Source organism: Canis lupus, chromosome 31, assembly GCF_011100685.1.
Source record: "Canis lupus familiaris isolate Mischka breed German Shepherd chromosome 31, alternate assembly UU_Cfam_GSD_1.0, whole genome shotgun sequence".
NCBI classification, from domain to species: Eukaryota; Metazoa; Chordata; class Mammalia; order Carnivora; family Canidae; genus Canis; species Canis lupus.
Window position 1 is genome coordinate 35,715,174 of NC_049252.1, and position 21,114 is coordinate 35,736,287.

At 48.9% G+C, this 21,114-nt stretch overlaps 1 protein-coding gene across 2 annotated transcripts in view; it reads left to right on the forward strand.

Moving 5' to 3' along the window:
• Nucleotides 1-14,567, forward strand: part of FAM3B (FAM3 metabolism regulating signaling molecule B) — a 38,015-nt gene extending 23,448 nt beyond the window's left edge. For both annotated transcript variants that reach the window (XM_038581536.1, XM_038581535.1), the window contains 5 exons: nucleotides 5,021-5,079; nucleotides 5,995-6,045; nucleotides 6,899-6,986; nucleotides 8,751-8,883; nucleotides 14,444-14,567. In XM_038581536.1, coding sequence (XP_038437464.1) covers nucleotides 5,021-5,079; nucleotides 5,995-6,045; nucleotides 6,899-6,986; nucleotides 8,751-8,883; nucleotides 14,444-14,533 — 421 coding nt within the window. In that variant the 3' untranslated portion in view covers nucleotides 14,534-14,567. The remainder of the gene's footprint in view (nucleotides 1-5,020; nucleotides 5,080-5,994; nucleotides 6,046-6,898; nucleotides 6,987-8,750; nucleotides 8,884-14,443) is intronic.
• Nucleotides 14,568-21,114: the final 6,547 nt, after the last annotated feature.

Below are 21,114 nucleotides of genomic sequence, written 5' to 3' on the forward strand. Positions count from 1 at the left end.
AATGTCAGCTAACTGCCCCCCACCCCAATAAAAGGCAGTTTTCCACTTTTTCATCTGCATGCCTTTGCTTTTGTTTTTTCTTGCCTGATTGCATTGGATCGAACCTCCATTATAATAGTGAATCAAAATGAGAGTAGACATCATTGCCTTTTTCCTTGTCTTAGAGAGAAAGCATTCTATCATTCATCATTAAGTATGATGTTTACTAGGGATTTTTCATAGAAGCCCTTCATCAGGTTGAGGAAATTCCTTCTATTTCACGGTTTCTGAGAATTTTTAATCAGTGATGGATATTGGATTTTGTCAGATGTTCTTTTCTGCATCTCTTGAGGTGATTCTATAATTTGTCTTTTTTAGCCTGCTCATGTGGTAAATTACATTTCTGAATGTTAAACCAACCTTGCATTTTTTTTAAGGTAAAAGCTTTCCTTTTTTTTTTAAAAGACTATTTATTTATTCATGAGAGAGAGAGAGAGAGAGAGGCAGAGACACAGGCAGAGGGAGAAGCAGGCTCCATGCAGAGAGCCCAATGCGGGACTCAATCCCAGGTCTCCAGGATCATGCCCTGGGCCGAAGGCAGACGCTCAACCACTGAGCCACCCAGGCTGCGCCAACCTTGCATTTTTTAGATAAATCCTGCTTGCTTGTGATATATTATCCTTTTTATATACTGGATTCAATTTGCTAAAATTTTGTTAAGTTTTGTATCTATGTTCATGAGGGATATTAGTCTGTGGTTTTCCTGTTATTTTTTTCTCTGGCTTTGGTATCAGGGTCGAATATGTTGGTGAGTATTCTCTCCTCTTCAATATTCTGGGAGAGTTTAATACAGAATTGGTATTATTTCTTTAAAGGTTTGATGCAATTCTCCAGTGAAGCCTTCTGGCCTGGAGTTTTCTTTGTGAGAAGATTTTTAACTACAAATTTCACCTTCTTTAATAAATACAGAGCTACTCAAGTTATCTGTTTCTTCTTGGTGAGCTTCATTATTTTGGGGTGCATTAAAAGAAAAAAAATATTGTTTTCCTTTATACTATACACAGTATTCTGAGTGCATTTGTACTCTGGTTATCAAATGTGTGGTAGTTATTCACCCCGTCAAGCAATTATCTTCGATGACAACTGGCGAGGGGGGTGGGGCATCTACAATTCAATTCAATTCTGATACTGTCTACTTGAAGATGGCCTCAGACCCCACAGGTTAAGGGCTTTGTCTCACAAGACACTCTTCCTCCAGCTGGCTTCAGATGCCAATCACAAGTCCCAGATTGTCACTATCCTCCTGTCTATAAATCAGAGTTCCCATGTCACCCCTCCTTAGGCTTGGTTATTTGCTGGAATGGCTCACAGAACTCAGAGTAATACATTTGCCAGATTGTTATAAAAGAATAGGGTAAGGGATACAGACATATGCATAAATATATATAAATGTACTCATCCAGGTATATATCCATATCCCTGAATGTGTATTAATTATACACACACAATTTCCTCATTTTTGACATAAAAATAAACACTGGGAGGACAAATCAGAAACTAAAACTATAGATTTTTCTATAATTATCTTATATCCCACAACCTTGCTAAACTCACTTTTTAGTTCTAGTAGTTTTGTTTTTAGATTGGCTTTTCTGTGTGGAGAACAGAAAAGCCATTGATGGAGATGGGAACAGGGGTTGAAGAGAACAAAGTGGAGGGTGTAGGGAAGATTTCTTTGGGTCTGATTTTATTTCATACACATAATGGTGACTTTTGAACCATGTGAATGAATTGCATATTTACATTAAAAAAAAAAAAAACCCAAAGAAAAACAAGAGAAACTCTAGAATTGAAAACAAGCTGAGGGGAATCCCTGGGTGGCGCAGTGGTTTAGCGCCTGCCTTCGGTCCAGGGTGTGATCCTGGAGTCCTGGGATCAAGTCCCAGATCAGGCTCCCTGCATGGAGCCTGCATCTCCCTCTGCCTATGTCTCTTCCTCTCTCCCTCTGTGTCTCTCATGAATAAATAAATAAAATCTTTAGGGGAAAAAAAAAACTAAAATAAGTTCACCTGTACATCAAAGGTGTCATATAATTACATGTTTGTTGGTGCACATGTGCATCTATTTCAGTTAGATATTGTTTTGGGGGATTGTACAACTACCCTCAACTTTGATCTTCTGGAGGGACTTTCTAAGACTCAGTAACAGCTAACACTTGCAGATAAGTAAGGTTTATTACAGCAAAGGATACAGAACAAAAGCTTCTGTATGGTCTGCTGGTGGTGAATTGTCTCAGTTTACGTTTCTCTGAAATATCTTTATTCCTTCTTTGGTACTAAAAGATATTTTTCCAGGTTGTGTTTCAACCCATTTGGATATCATTCCATGGTCTTCTGGCTTCCATTGTTTCCCGCAAGAGTCAGCCAACAATCGAATTGCAGATACAATGAAAGTAGCTGCCTTTTTCCCCCTCCTGCATTGTCTTTAAGATTTTCCCCCTTGTCTTTGGTTTTCAGCACTTGTACTCTGCTGTGTCTGCTGTTATTGCTTTATCTTCTTCAGAGGTTCATTGTGTTTTTTAAATATGTACAGATTAAAGTCCTTCATCACATTTAGCAAATTCTCTGTCACTGCATCTCCTGCCCCATTTGCCTTCTTCTGATCATCTGAGGCTCCTAACAAACATATGTTAGATCCTATTATTATATTCTCTGTAGCCCTCCATTTATTTTGTATTTTCCATTTTTGTACCTTTCTGTCTTCCATCGTAGACAGAGCTGTCTTCCTCTGAACTGTTGCTCAGGTCAGCAGATCTTCTACTGGGCCTCATCTGCTGCTAAGCCCTTTGTTAACTACTGATTGCAGTTGTTACATTTAGATTTAGAGCTTCATTTTGTACTTCTTCTAATCTTCATATCACTTTTTTTGGTAGTTTCCAGTTTGAAATGTTTTGCTTTTATTATTTTCATAAGCATATTAAGTATAGTTATTTTAAAATATTTTGGATAATCTATTTAGAGCCCTTATGAGTCTGTCACTGTTATCTATTATTTTCGGCTGGTTTCATTGACACTTTTTTATGTTGACATCTCTCGTTATGTCCTAGGTGACATTTGATAGTGTGACATTTGAGACTGTGCATTTGAGAAATTGTGGGTTTTTTTAAAGATTTTATTTATTCATTTATTTGAAAGAGAGCACAAGTTGAGGGGTGGGGATGGCAGGCAGAGGGAGAAGCAGGCTGTCTGCTGAGCAGGGAGCCCCATGCAAGGTCCCAATCCTAGGATCCCAGGATCATGACCTGAGCCGAAGGCAGATATTAAACCAACTGAGCTACCCAGATGCCCCATGGGTTTTCTTTTCTTTATTTTTTTTTTTAATTTAAGGTATTTAAGGTATTATATGGTATCTTCTTTTTCTGAGGGTCTTTGTTTTTAACAGGGACTTAGAATCATTAGCAGAATAGAATGATCTGAATAAATATTAAGGACTGAGATTTGGGGGGACCCACCCAATTGACTTAAAACTTGGCTGCGGTTATTCAAGTTCTGACCTATTTCTGGTTCGTTCTTATTTTTAAGATTCAATCATTTTTTACCCCAACCCATATAAGATTGGAGGATTTAACATGGCCTTCCCGTTGGTGGACCTGGCTTCCAATTTTGTCCCTAGCCTCACCTCACAAGGTGCTAGAAGCGCTACTCATCGTCATTGGCACTTTTTCTGGAATTAGCCAATGTTCCTGAGGCAAAGTAGCTGTGCTTGCTGGGCTCCCCCACCTGAAACTCCATGTTTTCCCGCATCCCGGCTTCAAAACTCTTTATTTCCTTGTTGTGATTCCAATATGGTCAGTAGATATATTCTTTAAATCCCATTTTTAAATTTTTCTCTATGAGAGGTTAGATTCAGATCACTCCCCACTTTCCACTGTCATAAATGGAAGTTTCTTTTTCTCTTTCAATATAGTACAGAATATTCTCTAAAATTGTCAAAAACCTACTGTTCCAAAAAGGACTTAGCCTGGGAATCCCCTGGGGGAGTTTAGATAAATGTGTCCAGAGGAGAATATTACAGAGCTATATTCACTATTCCCAAGCATGTGAAAAGGAGGAAAACTTACAAATTCTTTTTGTGACACTAGCATATCACTGATTCTAAAACTTGACAGAGAATGCTTGCACATGCACACACGCACGCACACACACAATTCCAGGATCCTCAGTAATAAATACCATCTCCAGGAAAGTCAGTCTTCTTACTGGTTTTAGGGCACAGTGCATTTGAAGTTGAGATTTATTCTCCAATTTAAAAGTGAAAATTAGGGATCCCTGGGTGGCGCAGCGGTTAAGCGCCTGCCTTTGGCCCAGGGCGCGATCCTGGAGACCCAGGATCGAATCCCACGTCGGGCTCCCGGTGCATGGAGCCTGCTTCTCCCTCTGCCTGTGTCTCTGCCTCTCTCTTTCTCTCTGTGACTATCATAAATAATAATAAAAAAATTTAAAAAAAAATAAAAAAATAAAAAAATAAAAGTGAAAATTAAGTGAAGTAATAAAAGGTATTTATTTGAGGAGGTAAGCTGGCATGTACCTTGTGGCGAGATAAAAAAATCGCCAGGAGTCCAGCAAAGCCTCTGTTAGTATGAGAAGAGAGGGTGTGTACGTGGATACCAGACTTGGGTCAGATCCATCCCAATTGATCCACTTCTTACGACTTCTTGAGTGTTCAGTGAGAAAATGTGTGTAAAGAGGCTGTGGTAAACAAATCCTAGACTTTCCTCTCCCTCACCATTTGTCCAGATGATAAGATTAAATTCAGTTTCCAGGTTCCCCGAGGGACTGAGTCTATAGAACCTTGGGGGTGGGTATATGTCGAGTGACTTTGGAGGGAGCTGGGTCAAGGCCTTTGCGTAACTTCGAGGGAATGGTAAGTGCCAATGGTTGGAGGAGTGATTCTCCCAAGAGAAGAGCTCATGGGACAGGGAGCCCTACTCATTGCTTAGTTAAGAACAGGATTCTTTGACTAACTCTTATTTACATTTCAGGCTCATTGGAGAAAAGACTGGAAATGTTGGAAGAGGAATAAATATTGCCATTGTCGACTGTGAGTCATTAAATATTGTCTTTCAAACTTCTCTGAAAGTTCCACAAATGGATTTTCAAGTGACCTTGAGTTTTTGATGATTTTTGCAAATGATCTAGTCTCGGCTTGTATTTTAATGCACTTTAAAATTATTTGATTATTTTTATAATGCTTCACTTTACGGATTATTTATGGTTCCTGCAAAAAACAAAAACAGTCCAGGGTTCCTGGCTGGCTCGGTCAGAGGAACCTGCGACTCTTGATCTCAGGGTCGTGAGTCGAGCCCCATGTTGGGTGTAGACATTACTAAAAATAAATAAACTTAAAAAAAAAAAAGTCAAATTAAATAGGCTTTTGTAAAAACAAAAAAGGGGCCAGCAGAAAGCAGGGGTAAAATCAGATAAGCAGGCTGTGGGGCCACAGACCATCCTGGAGCTGCTCTTGGATTCCCGGTGGCCTCACGGAGGGAGAGCCAGCAGCCAGGTCCCCCTCTGTGAGCAAAGGCCACGAGGGACAAAGCTTGGGGAGTCCATCCCGGCACGATTGCCACTGGGGGCCCGTGACCAGGAGAGCTGTCAGAGCTGGGGAAGGTGCCGTGTCTGAGAGCACACGGAGCACGCAGCCCCCTGACTGCGGGGCTGTGGGGACCAGGGACAATATGTGTCCACTCTGAGAATCCCGCTGGAAAACCCAAAGTATGAAGTGGGGAGGGCCGAGGCGGGTGCTCTGGTATTCCTGTGGGAACAGAGGGGTGGCGGGAAAGAACGTGGGCTCCAACTAACTGGAAGCAGACGGGAGGAAAGCTCTAGAGCAGCCCACCAGCCGCCTTCCCGGCCTGCCCACGGGGACAGCCGAGTGTGCTGTTCTGAGCACGCGTGCCACATGTGCCCCGAGTCCAGTGAACTTTCTTTTAAAACCGATTTCTTTTCTTTTCAGATCTGACTGGAAAAGTGAGAGCAACACAGTATTTTAATATGGTCGAAGGTGGTAAGAAAAGGAATTTTCCTATGAAAATTAAAATGAATTAGGAGCATTAAGATAAAAAGACCCAAACAAAAGTGTCAAACACTCTTATTTTGTCTACTAAAAAAGTTACCAGAAGCTCAGAGGAATGTTCTAGAACAGTCTTCCACAAGCCCTTCCGGTCTCTAAGTGAGTTCACGTGATCGAGCTGGAAGGTGTTATCTAGAAAATGTCTTCTCTGGTCACACTTGCCCTTTTGTTCCTTCCTCAGATAATGAGAAAGAGAACTTTTTTTTTTTTAATCAAATATATGTAAAAAATGTGATCATTTTTTCGAGCCCTGAGCATTGTCATTGCCCCTGTCCTGCTCATGGTGCCCTGCTGGGCTCAGCACACACATCCTGGGACACACGGCGCCCCTTCTCCTTCCGGGGTCTCTGTGCTCTGGGCACTGGGCTTGAGCCCACTGGGCAGTCAGGGTATAGCAGCCCCTTTTGTCTTTATTGAACAGTGAGAATTATTTAAAAATCTGATTTCTCGCCCCCATTCTGCACGTTAGTGTCCTGGGGCCACTCTGCTGTCGGGCTTGGTTAGTCGTTGCAGAAGATGCCCCGCCTGTGCCGGCAAGCGTGTTGCTGGTCTCGGGTTCGAGTCACAGAATCTGCACCATCTGCTCGTGCCCCTCACCCCCGCTGTTCCCACCGTGGAGCCCTCAGCCACTCGCTCGTGGAGCTAGAGCACCCCGTGTGTGGTCGCGGGACGAACCCCAGGAATCGAAGGTTTCAGAGAGGACATGGCCCCTAAGAGCAGAGGAGGCACAGCGTCCGGGGCAAGTGAACAGAGAAGACCCTAAAATTGATTTGCTTTGACCCTCTAGATAACTCTGGACTGATGGCAACCTTCATTCAGAGTGCACCTCCGAAGTCCCTGCTCTTCATGGTGACCCAGGATGACGGTGCCAGCGGGTGAGGTGTCTGGGTTTGTCACGGTGGGGTGCGTAGGGGAGGGGGGGCTGGGGAAGCTGGCTGGCAGAGACCAGGCCTGCTTTGGGGGTGGCCCTCAGGAGCGTGCTCTGGGAAAGAAAGCAAATCCAAGGAGCAAGGTTTTGTTTTGTTTAAAGATTTTACTTATTTATTCATGAGAGACACAGAGAGAGGCAGAGACACAGGCAGAGGGAGAAGCAGGCTCCCTGCAGGGAGCCCGATGCGGGACTTGATCCCGGGACCCCCGGGTTGCACCCTGAGCCGAAGGCAGATGCTCCACCGCTGAGCCACCCGGTTGTCCCATGGGACGGTTTCTTAAGGAGAAGGAACAGGAGCCCCATGACAAAGCAGATGGGGTTTCCAAAAAAAAAAAAAAAAAAAAACCCACAAGTAGCCATCAGGGTTCGTGAGGATTAGAAGCTGAGGAACATTCCCAGGTAGCGAGACGGAGCCACCACTGACCATAATTAGGACAGAAAAGTTAACACTTGGTGCAGAAAGGCTAAACGTTTCCAGGGTGGGACTTCGAGAAACAGGAAAGGCCGTTGAGAAGAATTCTCTAGGTGAGTAGCGATAGGATGAAAAGGAAGCGCGCACACGCAGCTTTCTGGAGGGAGAAGTGGGTCTGGCTCCGTGTCTCTCCGAAGTTTGCTCTCCTGAGCAAACACGTGTGTGTTCGCTGCCAAACTTCCAAGAACCAAAGAGTCTTTGTGTGGCCTGTACGCTTTCCAGGGTGGCTCCCGAACACGGCCTTCTCCCAAATAATTTGACCTCAGATCCTGTTTTCAACAGAGCACCTCGCCAGACAGAAGTTATTTGATAACACGCTTGGGAAAATTCTGATTTGACTCCGGAAAATTGGAAGCTTATTTTTTTTTTTCCTTTTCCCTTCTCCTCCTTCCTCTGCTTACCCTAAGCTGCGTGCTTTTAGCATTGTTTCAGAAGTTTGTCTTCTTTTCTTTTTTTTTTTTTTAATTTACTTATTTATTCATGAGAGACCCAGAGAGAGAGAGGCAGAGACCCAGGCAGAGGGAGAAGCAGGCTCCATGCGGGGACCCCGATGCGGGACTCGATCCCGGGACCCCGGGATCACGCCCTGGGCCGAAGGCAGATGCTCCACCCCTGAGCCGCCCAGGCGCCCCCATAATTTTTTCTTTTTTGATACTGACCTCTCTGAAAATGAAAAGGACCATTTTGACCTTTCCTTTCATCTTTCAGCAACTTCTGTCCGCCACCTTTTGTGGTCAGTGAACAGGAGAGACAGCAAAGACCAAATGTAATGTTGGCCGAATGTGAGGAGGCAGTTGAACCCAAGACACAGGGCTTTTGAGAATTGAGAATTAAAACCCTGTGCCCAAATCTGAGGCTGAAAGAGGCCCTGATGCCCGTTACATGCTTTTTTTTTTTTTTAAGATTTTATTTATTTATTTATTCATGATAGTCACACAGAGAGAGACAGAGAGGCAGAGACACAGGCAGAGGGAGAAGCAGGCTCCACGCAGGGAGCCCCACATGGGATTCGATCCCAGGTCTCCAGGATCGCGCCCTGGGCCAAAGGCAGGCGCCAAACCGCTGCCCCACCCAGGGATCCCCCGTTACATGCTTAACTAGAAATCTGACCTCCTCCCGCTGTCCGCCCCAGGAGGGGGTGGGTTGCTGGGGAAACCTCTTGCCTCGGACACGTGCGGTGCGACACACCGGAGTCCCCACAGGCCACGCTCACACGCCCTCCCTCCCCCCCACCAGGCTGAAGGAGGACGCCAAGAAGGTCATAGAAGCACTTGGAAGTAAACAAATCAGGAACATAAAGTTCAGGTCCAGCTGGGTATTTCTTACAGCAAAAGGCTTCGAACTTCCTGCAGACATTCAGAGAGAAAATGTGAGTGTTTTTTTTTTGTTTTTTTATCAATGTCACTTCCCACGAGTGGTTAGTAGTAGAAGGTGCCCCGTGATGTGAAAAGCTGTGGGCTGGTGACAGCTTCCTGCCTCCACGACACTCCTGCGCTAAGCGCGGGCCACACAGGGCCACACGGAGCCGGCTTCCCCGGCTTTGAGCCCTCGCTTCTCCCGTGGGAGAAGTCCCTGTGCCTGGGACTCTGCATTCCCACGTCCGGGGTGAATCTCGCCTTCCACGCAGTGGGTGCTTGGTTCGTCACTGTAAGTAAAACAGTCCATCACAAGGTGCTTGTGACCTTGCCCATTCCATCAGGAAAAGGCACTCGACGGAAGGTCGAGTCGATTCTTTATGGGCTGTTGGTCCCACTTTTCCGTCGTGCTGCCGCCAACACAATTCGTGGCAAGCCTCTGGTGACTGGCCTCTGTTCGGAGGCTGGTGACAGTGCTGGCACTGTGCGTGCAGGGGCCAAACACAGCATAAACGTGCACCGTTGCCGTAGCTCGATGCATGATTAAGTCCCCCCCCCCCCACCACCACCACCACCGTGTCCTCTTTACGGAAGAATAGTAAAGAGCAAGAGAACAAATCTAACAGATTAACTCGGTCACCTGTGAAGATTCCAGCTGAGCACTGGCACACGATGTCGGAGTTACAAGCTGGCACCTCTGGGTCGGGTCACACAGCCTCTTTCGGAGACGCTGCCTTTTAGGAGACGGGACAGTTTCCAGAGAGGAACGGTTACCGGCACTGCCGTGGGGTGGTCACCGACTCTTTCCAGGAGAAGGGCTTCCTTTCCAGGAGCCAGAAACTCAAAGGAGGCAGGGAATGGACGTGTCCTGGCCATGCGAGAGGCTGCTCCCGACCTGAGGCTGGGACACCTGGTCCAGGTCCCCTCCCGGCACCGTCTGCTGTGGTTCTGGGTCTGGGAAGGGAGACAGAAACAGCAGCGGGACCTCTCCTTGTTGGCAGGACCACCCTCACTGGGAAGGGGGGTGCGTGAGGTGGGATTTCAGTGTGGCCCCACCCCAGATAACTCATGACCAGCTCCCAGGGAAGGCCCACGGCTTCTGTGATGCCCCCTCCTCTGGGGGTTCGAAATCAGGGTTATTTTAGCACGCATCTAGAAAAGCATGTTTCCCCTTGTACCTCTCATATTCTTCTGCAGACAGGAAGCCAATCATACAGAACACGTTAGAAACATGTACCCGGTGCCCTAGCATAGACTTCTCGCTACTAATAAGCAGTGTGGACGCCCGGTGTACAGTTGAGACCTCAGGGACTTGTCCTAGTCAGAGAGGCATTCCGTGGGCTCTGCGTGGTACCACTGTCACGGGCCATCACCGCCTGGACACGCACCTCGTGGTGAGGTAGGCCAGGCACAGCAAGGCAGCGGGGCTTGGCATCCAGTGTCGGGTTTGCCAGGGGCCACGTGTGATCCCACACCCCCAGCCACTTTACCTCTGCAGGCCTCACTCTGGTGCCCTGGGCAGTGAGGTGAAAGCTAGTTAGCTCCTCGGGGCCCAGCGGCTGTGATGCGGGGATGTGCCCCACGGACCCGTGGCCTTCGTCAGGCTGACCCCATGTAGTAGTGCAGCGTCCCCTCTCTCGCCCCCGTGCATGATCGGTAGCAGTCTGGCATGTTGGGGATCTCCAGGCTTTACCCACTCAGCTGTGTGGTCCTGGGAAAGTTACTCGACCTCCCCGTGCCTGAGAATCATCTCTAGCGAGGAAGGAATGAAAACTACCTGTCACATAAGGGTCCCTGAGGGTTACATGAGACTAGCATGCAGGGCCCAGCAGGGAAACTGAGCAGAGCCCTGGAACCCAGGGCAGATTCCTGGAGCTTCCCCTGCCCCTTCCCACCAGTCCACCCCCAGCCTGCCATTACCAACCCTACACAGGCTGCCTGAACCAGAGCCTCAGGGTGGGGCCTGACTGGTGATCTTGATGCACCCAAAGGGTTGGGCCCATTGCTCTGATTTTCACGACAGGACGGAGGCCTCAATTCCTTGAGCACATCCCAGCTTCCCCCTAACATCACCTCCTGGCCTCTATGCCCCCCTTCCCCCCTTCCCCTATGCCTGCCTCCCCCAGCTGCCCCAGGACCCAGCAGAGCACAGGCCAGACCCTGCAGGAAGTGCGGCCCCCATCCCTGTGCCCTCTGGCACCCAAGCATCCACACATCCACAGGATCAGAGAAGCCTGGAGTGAGGCTTGAATCCCTTTTTAACTCAGGGTTAACATCTCAACAGACAGGTTCCCTATTAATGTTCAGCTGAGACACTTAAAATAAAACCTCATTTGAATTACAAAGTAGCAGTAGTCCTTTCTCTCCTGTCTCCTTTAGAAGAGAGTTTCTAGAAGGAGAGGAATCAAGGTGAGAGTGGGTATCCAAGCGCTGCCCTGAGTTTAGAGGACCAGAGTGTTTTGGAACGGGGCCTCTACAGGAACGTCGGGAAAATGCTTGTCTTGCCTACATGTGTGGGTTGAAGGTTCTTGTCCCGGTTGTTACAAGAGCATGAAGATGAGACCTGAATGCGGTGAGCAGCTTTCGTGGGAGCTGTTGGAGCTGTGGCTTGGGGCACAAAAGGCGATTTGCCTGGATGTTGGTGAGGCCTGAGCTGGGGCACCAGGGCCTCGAGCCAGCCTCACCCAGAGCTCAGGTCAAGTGCTATTGGAGGAATCCGTGTGTCTTCCTGTTTGGGAAATGCAGACTCACTGCGTGGACTTCCCCGAGGGTGCTGTGTGGCTGTGTGGGGTGGGCCTCCCAAGCCCTGGCCCCAGCCACTGTCACATGCATCCCCCCCGCTGTTCCCAGAGCTGGCTTGCCAGGCACAGCCCACATGTTCACCAGCCCCACTAACCCACTGAACTGAATTTTAACATGTAAGGGGCTTGCTTTTTTGTCCACACTGTGAACCCTCTGAAGGGTCCAGACAGCCTTGTTCTGCCTTCCTGTCCTAACTTAAAGGGAAACTGTCACAGAGTCCAGAGCCCTTAAGGAAGAGGATGTCCTAGGATTGCTTGCAGCAGGAACCCACGTGGGTGGCATCAACTTTGACTTCCGAACGCACAGTACGTCCAGGGAAGGAAAAGTGACCGCATCTACATCATGGATCTGAGGAGAACCTGGGAGAAGCTTCTGTTGGCAGCTCGTGCCATTGTTGTCATCGAAAACCCGGCTCATGTCACACTTTAAGGCTGATTCTGGTTTTATAAAGGAGGAGGAATCTGAGACCCACAAACTAAGAAATGAAGGAGGATAGGAGTCGGAAGCAGCATAGCCTGGGTTTGGACCTAGACTCTGTCCCGCAGAGCTGTGTGACCCAAGGACTCTGATGTAATGTGTCTGAGCCTCCTTGTCTTCACAAGAACCGTGGGCGGTGAGCCTGCCCCGCGTGGTGCACTCAGCACGGGGCCATCATTAGCATCCCCTCCGGCATGGTCTCCATCTCGGTCCCTGGTGATCTGGAACCAGAGCAAAGACCCCTGCAGCCCAGCCAGTCCCTCCCCACGGGTATTTCCATGCTGCATACGCTCCACACGCCAGGGAAGCCACTGCCGCTCCACTCTGCTCTCCTCCACACGTCACAGAGCTCTCCCATGCTGGGACCTGGGGAATGAATCGTGTTTGCAATGAGTGGCTGAGACAACTGGATATCCTCATGCTGAACAATAAATTTTGACCCCTACGTCACACCCTAGACAAAAATTCAGTCAAAATGGGTCAAATATCCAGATGTAAGAGCTAGAACTACTAAACTCTCAGAAGAAAAGAGGCGTAAGTCTTTGTGACCTTGGGTTTCTTTGATATGACACCAAAAGCACAAACAACAGAAGAGAGCACAGGTACCATCCAGAAATTGCAAAGGTAACTCACAGAATGAGAGAAAACATGTGCAAATGAAGGACTTGTATCCAGAATATATAAAGAACTCTTACAACTCAATAATAGAAGGACAACCCAATTATAAAATGGGCAAAGGATCTGAATAGACAGTTCTTCAAAGACATGTAGATGGCCAACAAGTGCGTGAAAAGATGCTCCTCCTTGGCCATTAGGAAAAAGCACATAAAAACCCCAGTGAGACACCACCTCCCACTCACTAGGATGGCTGTAACACACAAAACAGTAAGAAATGTGGATGAGGATGTGGAGAAATTAGAACCCTTGTGCACGGCTGGAGGAAATGCAATATCCAGCCGCCTTGGGAAACATGCTGGCAGTTCCTCAAAAAGTTAGACATACAGTTACCAGATAACCCAGCAATCCTACGCATAAACATCTACCTGAGAGAATGAAAACATATGCTCACCCAAACTTGTACATGAATTCACACAGCAGTATTACCCATAATAGCCAAAAAATGTAAAACAACCAAATGTATTTAAATTAAATAGAATTTAAAATTCAAATACAATTTAAAAGTCCATGCAGTGAGTCTGCATTTCCCAAATGTCTGATTAATGGGTAAAAACATGTATAATAAGATACGGTATAGCCAGTCACTGGAATATTCCACAGCCGCATAAAGAGATGACTTGCCAATCCATGCTACAACATGGATGATGAACCTTCAGACATGATAAATGAAGAAAATCAAACACACAAAAAAACAACGTATTGGTATTATCCCATTTATATGAAATTTCCAGAATAGGCAAAATCCATAGAGATGGAAAGTAGATGAGTGACCACCCAGGGCTGTGGACAATGGGGAGTGACTATGGACAGGTATGTGCTTGCTTGTTCAGATGATGAAAATGCTCTTAATTGATCGTGGTGGTGGTGGTGGCATACCTCTGTGGACTATTGAGTCCACAATACTAAAATTATTGAATTATACACTTTAAATGGGAAAATTTTATAGTATGTGAATGACATCTTCATAAAGCTGTTATATAAAAAGGAATGTAAAACAAGAATTCCATCGTCTTATAACAATGCAGATTATCAGATTATTCTTCTTCCACATGAGGTCAAGGTACTCCATTATGGGTGAAAGAATCAAAGATATGAAGGACGAAAGCCCAGTTGGTATGAACACACAGTTGCTGAGCAAGGGACTCTATAGTTTCCCTGAAAAAAATACAGCCCTCCACACAGAGAATTGAAAATTAAACATTCGAGCTTTGCTGTCCAATATGGCGGCCCCTAGCCAAATTTGCATTGACATTTAAATGTAGTTAAATTAAATAGAATTTAAAATTCAGTCCATCAGTCACACTAGCCACGTTTTAAGTACTCACGAATCCAACATGGCTGGTGGCTACTCTACTGGACGGCGTAGATTATACAACATCTGTATCCTTGCAGAAGGTTCTAGAGCCTTATTAACACCTGGCTCAAATATAAAGAAACACGTCGCAGAAAAAAAATCAATTACCCAGAGTAGGTTAGAGCAAATCCCACTCTAGGAAGTGATGCTTTCTCTGAGTTTGCTCATAGCTGACATGTTAAATATTTGTTGAATAAAATAGTGGATAAATCAAATTCTTTTCTCTTCTTTTTTTTTTTTTTTCTTTTCTCTTCTTTACACAGATCAACCACTCTGATAATGCAAGAAACAGATACTCGGGCTGGCCCGCAGAGATCCAGATAGAAGGCTGCATACCGAAAATGCCAAGCTAACGTTGCACGGTCTTAATAAATGTGTTAATGTGTAGACCAGTGTGGTGTGGACTGGCCCAAGAATCTTAACCAACAGTCAATATTTGATGAGTATTTGAGGTTTGTCTTCAGGCAAGCAGTATTTGCTAGTTGTGTGCAACCTCAGCACACAGTCTGTTTATGCCAGAATTTCTGTAGCGAAGGCGTTAGCAAGCAGGAAGAGTAGAAGGGATGGGAACTGTGAGGGAAGGAGTGGAAGGGGTCTGGAGAGGACAGGCTGGGGGAGGCAAGGCCTGCTTGTCCGGCTGTGGACCTGTGGTGGGATGGGACCTGAGCGTGAGCCACGTGTGGCCCAGGCGGCTGTACAAATAAGGCCTCCGTTGCATTACCACCAAGCCCACTGTCCTTTAGGACTGCCCTCTCCTGAGGGCTTGGCAAAGCTGCCTTGGTCAACTCCCACCAAGCCCTTGAACGCTCCCGGGGCTCCGAGAACTTACTACTCCTTCACCCCACAAATCTGGGCATGCCTGGCCCCTGGCACCAGCATCATGATGGTGGAGGAGACCCAGGCAGATGCAAGGGTCGCACTCCAGGAGTGGCCTGTGTGTCATGGGGTGGGCCGGCAGGCTCTGCTCTCAGGAGGACAACTGGATACCCCATGCTTCCCAGGAGACACATCATAAGATCCGAGTGTCCAAGATATCCATGCTCGGTGAAGGGTGGTGAAGGGTGTCCCACGACGTTTGGTGAAGGGTGTCCCACAGTGCATCTGATTTGGGGTTGGGGAAGTTATGCCATTGCCAAGCACCCTTTAAAAAAAAAAAGGATTTTATTTATTTGAGAGAGAGAGTGAACATAAGCAGGCAGAGGAGCAGAGGGAGAGGGAGAAACAGACTCCCTGCTGAGCCAGGAGCCCGACATGGGGCTCGATCCCAGGACCCTGGGATCATGACCTGAGCTGAAGGCAGATGCTCAATTGACTGAGCCCCCCCCAGGCGCCCCATCAAGCACCCATTCCAACACCCTTCCTGAGCCTGGCTCTGAGGTCGGATTGGTGATGCCTCCCGAGCCTGTCTCATGTGGGAGAGTGATGGGTGAATGCGTTCAAGCATCTTTATCAACAGGACTCCTTTCAAAAACCCAGCAGCACCAGGCACCTTGAGTTTCAGCGCCATCGAATCTGGTGCTAAAGTCATCAAACACCCCAGTCTGGGTGGTTTACAACGGCACGGATTCCTCCTTCGTATGACAAGTGAGTCGCAGGTCGGCCAGGGGTTGGCCGCTGGGTGCTGGGAGCCAGAGGAGGGTCCCTGTCAGCAGGGAAGCCAGGAGGAGCAGAAATCCCAGGTGCCTCAGAGCTCCGGTCAGGACATGTGTGAGCCCAGGAGGTATCAAGCATGTAGGGGAACGTGGCTGTCCTCCCTCAGGCAAGGGGTGAGTCTTTGTGAGCGGGATATGCTGACCCTGAAAGCCAAGCATGCTCTGGCCCAGGGAGGAGTTGGCACCTGCAGGCCCGCTGCCCTGAGCAGCAGCCCCTCGGGGAGCCAGGGCCTCTCTCTGCAGAGAAGTCTGCAAACCACAGGGTAAGACTGTGGCTCAGACCCTGTTAGGGACTAAATTAGGTCCCCACAAAACTCCTAAGTTGAAATCCTAACCCCTGGTGCCTCAGAATGTGACCTTATTTGAAAGTAGGGTCCTCATGGTGTAGTATGTCAGAGGGAAGAGGGTGGACCGCAAGCCAGTGTGACCGTGTCCTTATGAAAAAGGGGGACGTGGACACAGAGCATAGAGGCAGAGGTCCAGGTGATGCTTCTACAAGCCAAGAAACCCCAAAGACACCAGCAAAGCCCTAGAAGCCTGGGAGGGGCCTAGAATAGATGTCCTCTGGAGCCCGTGGAGGGTGCACGGCCCGGCCAACGCCTTGCACTTGGGTCTCCAGACTGAGGGAGAATAAATGTCTGCTGTTTAAGCCGCCCGGTCTGTGGGGTTTGCTATGGCAGCGCAGGGACATGGATACTATTTTTACTCTGGCGGGAATTACTACATTTTCATAGTCCCATTGATTTTATTTTTAAGATTTTATTTATTTGTTCATGAGAGGCACACAGAGAGGCAGAGGCGCAGGCAGAGGGAGAAGCAGGCTCCATGCAGGGAGCCCGATGCGGGACTCGATCCCGGGACCCCGGGATCACGCCCTGAGCTGAAGGAAGATGCTCAACTGCTGAGCCACCCAGGCATCCCAGCCCCGTTGATCTTAGTTCACTGTCAGGGATGAGGTCCCAGGGCCTCCCGGCTGGAAGCCCTCAGCCTCTGCTGGCACCCGCAGTGGCCCTCACTGGCATGTCCCTACCTGGCACACAGGGACCCTGAACCTTCCGTGTCCTGTTTCCTGCCCATGAGGGTGCTGAGTGTGGACACGTCCCAGCCTCCTGGGCGCCAGCACCCGGGAGGGCCCCACGCCTGTTCTCACTGTGCCACCTGCTGACGCTTGCCTGCCAAGCTCACCGCCTGCCAAACACGCAGCTTCCTGAAAGCGTCCTCCTCAGCGGCGACTTTGGCCATTTTCCCTTCATCAGGCTTATGTTTTCACCCTAAACTTTCATTTTATTCCATTAGGTAGTACGGCCTTCAGTGGACTGGCTTCCGCAACATTAGCACATTGGAGGGGTCAGGCCCGGGTCACCGCTGCGGGTTACAGCCTGGCCACAGCATGTTCTTTCTGCAGGTCTTGTGGAATGTTCCTGAAAGCCATACACAGGGGAGTTCACAGCCCAAGAGCAGTCCAGCAGCAGGGCAGCTGTGCTAACACTGTCCTCGGCCCTGAGCTGGGGACTGTTCCCTCCCCAAAGGGCCCGGTGCCCCCACTGGGCACCTCGCTGTGTCCTGTCCTTACTGGGAAGCCCCTTTGGCCCCTGCTTCTGGGTTCTGGGTTCTGGACCAGGCAGCTGCGGAGTGTGAGTGTGGTCAGTGAGGAGGCAGCAGGGGCCAAGGGGCTGGGGGGGTCAGTTGGAGCTCAGAGGACCTGGACCTACCAGAAGGTGGATGCGTGTCATCGTGCACTTGCCCAGACCCTCAGAACGCCCATCCCGGGGAGCGAACTCGATGTTAACCATGGACCCTGAGTGATGACGTGTCGGTGCAGGTGTGTCGACTGTGACAAAGGTACTACTCTGGTGGGGATGTCCATGGTGGGGGAGGCTGTGCATGTGTTGGGGGACGGTGGGAATGAGAAAGTTCTGTAACTTCCTCTCAATTTTGCTTTGCACCTACAACTGCTGTAAAAAATAGTCTAGTTAAAAAAAAAAATCTGCCAATGACACAGAAATGGGCAACCAGCCCTGAGCGTCCTACTGGCCCAGCCCCCATTGGGGTGAGCCTAAGCCCCCCTCCCCAGGGCATAGCAGAGATGAGCTCTGCAGGGAGGGGTGCAGACCCTGCCCCTCCCTATGGCAGGTGCAAGGACAGTCGCAGGGGAGTCCGGAAGTAGCTGCCCCTTGCATGGAGGGGACCAGGGTCTCAAGCCCCTGCCCACGGTGCCATCCACCAGCTGCAAGGACCCCACGGCACCGTCCTCCAACTGCAAGGACCCCATGGCACCGTCATCCAGCAGCAAGGACCCCACAGCACCCTCCTCCAGCTGCAAGGACCCCACAGCACCCTCCTCCAGCTGCAAGGATCCCATGGCACCGTCCTCCAGCAGCAAGGACCCCATGGCACCATCCACCGGCTGCAAGGACCTCACGGCACCGTCCTCCAGCAGCAAGGACCCCATGGCACCGTCCACCAGCTGCAAGGACCCCACGGTGCCATCTTCCAGCTGCAAGGGCCCCACGGCACCATCCACCAGCTGCAAGGACCCCACAGCACCATCCACCAGCTGCAAGGACCCCACGGTCCTTGCAGTTTGAGTGCCTAGGTGCCCCTTCTCCCTCTTGGAGAGGCCACCAGGTGAGGAGCAGGCAGGAGGGGCAGACGGAGGTCCCCAGGTGCACTCTTGCAGCACCCCTCACCCCCCAGGATAGAGCCACCCTGCCCGGCTGCCCTGGGGCCTGGAGCTGCGGATGCATATGACGCCAGTGGTGAAACAGAAGAGCCTCACACTGCAGGCAACTGCCCCGCTCCCCGTGGGGGGCTCCAGGGTGACATTGCTCAGCTTCCGACCCCCCAGCACATAGATCTTGAAGACCATCCCCCGAGACCTCCCAAGGCCAGGGTTCTAACATTCAGCCTTTAAATGCCTTCTTTATTTTTTTTTAACCTTTATTTTTTTATTATTTTTTTAAATAATAATTTATTTTTTATTGGTGTTCAATTTACCAACATACAGAATAACACCCAGTGCTCATCCCTGTCAAGTGCCCCCCTCAGTGCCCGTCACCCAGTCACCCCCCCCTGCCCACCTCCCCTTCCACCACCCCTAGTTCGTTTCCCAGAGTTAGGAGTCTTCATGTTCTGTCTCCCTTTCTGATATTTCCCACACATTTCTTCTCCCTTCCCTTATATTCCCTTTCACTATTATTTATATTCCCCAAATGAATGAGAACATACACTGTTTGTCCTTCTCTGATTGACTTACTTCACTCAGCATAATACCCTCCAGTTCCATCCACGTTGAAGCAAATGGTGGGTATTTGTCATTTCTAATGGCTGAGGAATATTCCATTGTATACACAGACCACAGCTTCTTTATCCATCATCTTTCGATGGACACTGAGGCTCCTTCCACAGTTGGGCTATTGTGGAAGTTGGGCCTTCCACAATAGCTAGAAACATCAGGGTGCAGGTGTCCCTGCGTTTCATTCCATCTGAATCTTTGGGGTAAATCCTCAGCAGTACAATAGCTGGGTCGTAGGGCAGGTCTATTTTTAACTCTTTGAGGAACCTCCACACAGTTTTCCAGAGTGGCTGCCCCAGTTCACATTCCCACCAACAGTGTAAGAGGGTTCCCTTTTCTCCGCATCCTCTCCAACATTTGTGGTTTCCTGCCTTGTTAATTTTCCCCATTCTCACTGGTGTGAGGTGGGATCTCATTTTGGTTTTGATTTGTATTTCCCTGATGGCAAGTGATGCGGAGCATTTTCTCATGTGCATGTTGGCCACGTCTATGTCTTCCTCTGTGAGATTTCTGTTCATGTCTTTTGCCCATTTCATGATTGGATTGTTTGTTTCTTTGGTGTTGAGTTTAATAAGTTCTTTATAGATCTTGGAAACTAGCCCTTTATCTGATACGTCATTTGCAAATATCTTCTCCCATTCTGTAGGTTGTCTTTGAGTTTTGTTGACTGTATCCTTTGCTGTACAGAAGCTTTTTATCTTGAATAAGTCCCAATAGTTCATTTTTGCTTTTGTTTCTTTTGCCTTCGTGGATGTATCTTGCAAGAAGTTACTGTGGCCGAGTTCAAAAAGGGTGTTGCTTGTGTTCTCCTCTAGGATTTTGATGGAATCTTGTCTCACATTTAGATCTTTCATCCATTTTGAGTTTATCTTTGTGTCTGGTGCAAGAGAATGGTCCAGTTTCATTCTTCTGCATGTGGATGTCCAATGTTCCCAGCACCATCTATTGAAGAGACTGTCTTTCTTCCAGTGGATAGTCTTTCCTCCTTTATCGATTATTAGTTGACCATAAACTTCAGGGTCCACCTCTGGGTTCTCTATTCTGTTCCATTGATCTATGTGTCTGTTTTTGTGCCAGTACCACACTGTCTTGATGACCACAACCTTGTAGTACAACCTGAAAGCTGGCATTGTGAGGCCCCCAGCTATGGTTTTCTTTTTTAAAATTCCCCTGGCAATTCGGGGTCCTTTCTGATTCCACACAAATCTTAAAATGATTTGTTCTAACTCTGTGAAGAAAGTCCATGGTATTTTGATAGGGATTGTAAAAGCCTTCTTTAAAGGAAAACTTGCTCACAAGGGCAGGAAGTAAAATGAAGGAACAAAGAAGTGCTTGGTTTGGTTTGCTCTGGTTTTGTTTTTTTTATGATTTTTATCTAGTGTTAGTTTCGATTTGGGGGAGCGTCAGATGGAGGTCTGCTTCTGCCTTCCTGCGCAGCCCTGGCCTCCTGAGGGCTCCCGGGGCTCCCCACTCTTGCGCTCTGGGGCTGGGCAGGCCTGGCTCACTTCCACTCACAGAGCAGGGGACCTCCGGGACCCCTTGGGCACACGCCTGCACTTTTGCAGGTGACCTGACCTAGGACCAGCGGGTCAGCTGGGAGCTGCCTTCAGCGTGGCCCCTGCCCTCTCGTGGTCCCGGTGGAGGGCTCTCCCCGGGCAGGGACCCCACAGCAGAGCGAGGGCGTGCACCCAAAGAATGGGGCGTTGCGGGAAGCTGTGGACGTCCCTCCTCCGGGCTTTCAGCGCTTAACGTTGGCCCCGTGTGGCTCCGGCGCGCTGCCCCCGGCCGTCCCAGGACGTTCAGATCAAGACCTGCAGACCCCCCGGGATGGGAGCCACACGTGAGGGGCAAGTCAGTTAGGATGGAGCCGAGTAAGATGGCAAGCCCTCAGGCTCCCTAGCCTCCTTCTAGATGCCCCTCCGTATTGCACAGCAACGGGTAGAGCACCCCGCGCTCCCCGACGTCCTCAGGACCGCGCTGCTCTAGG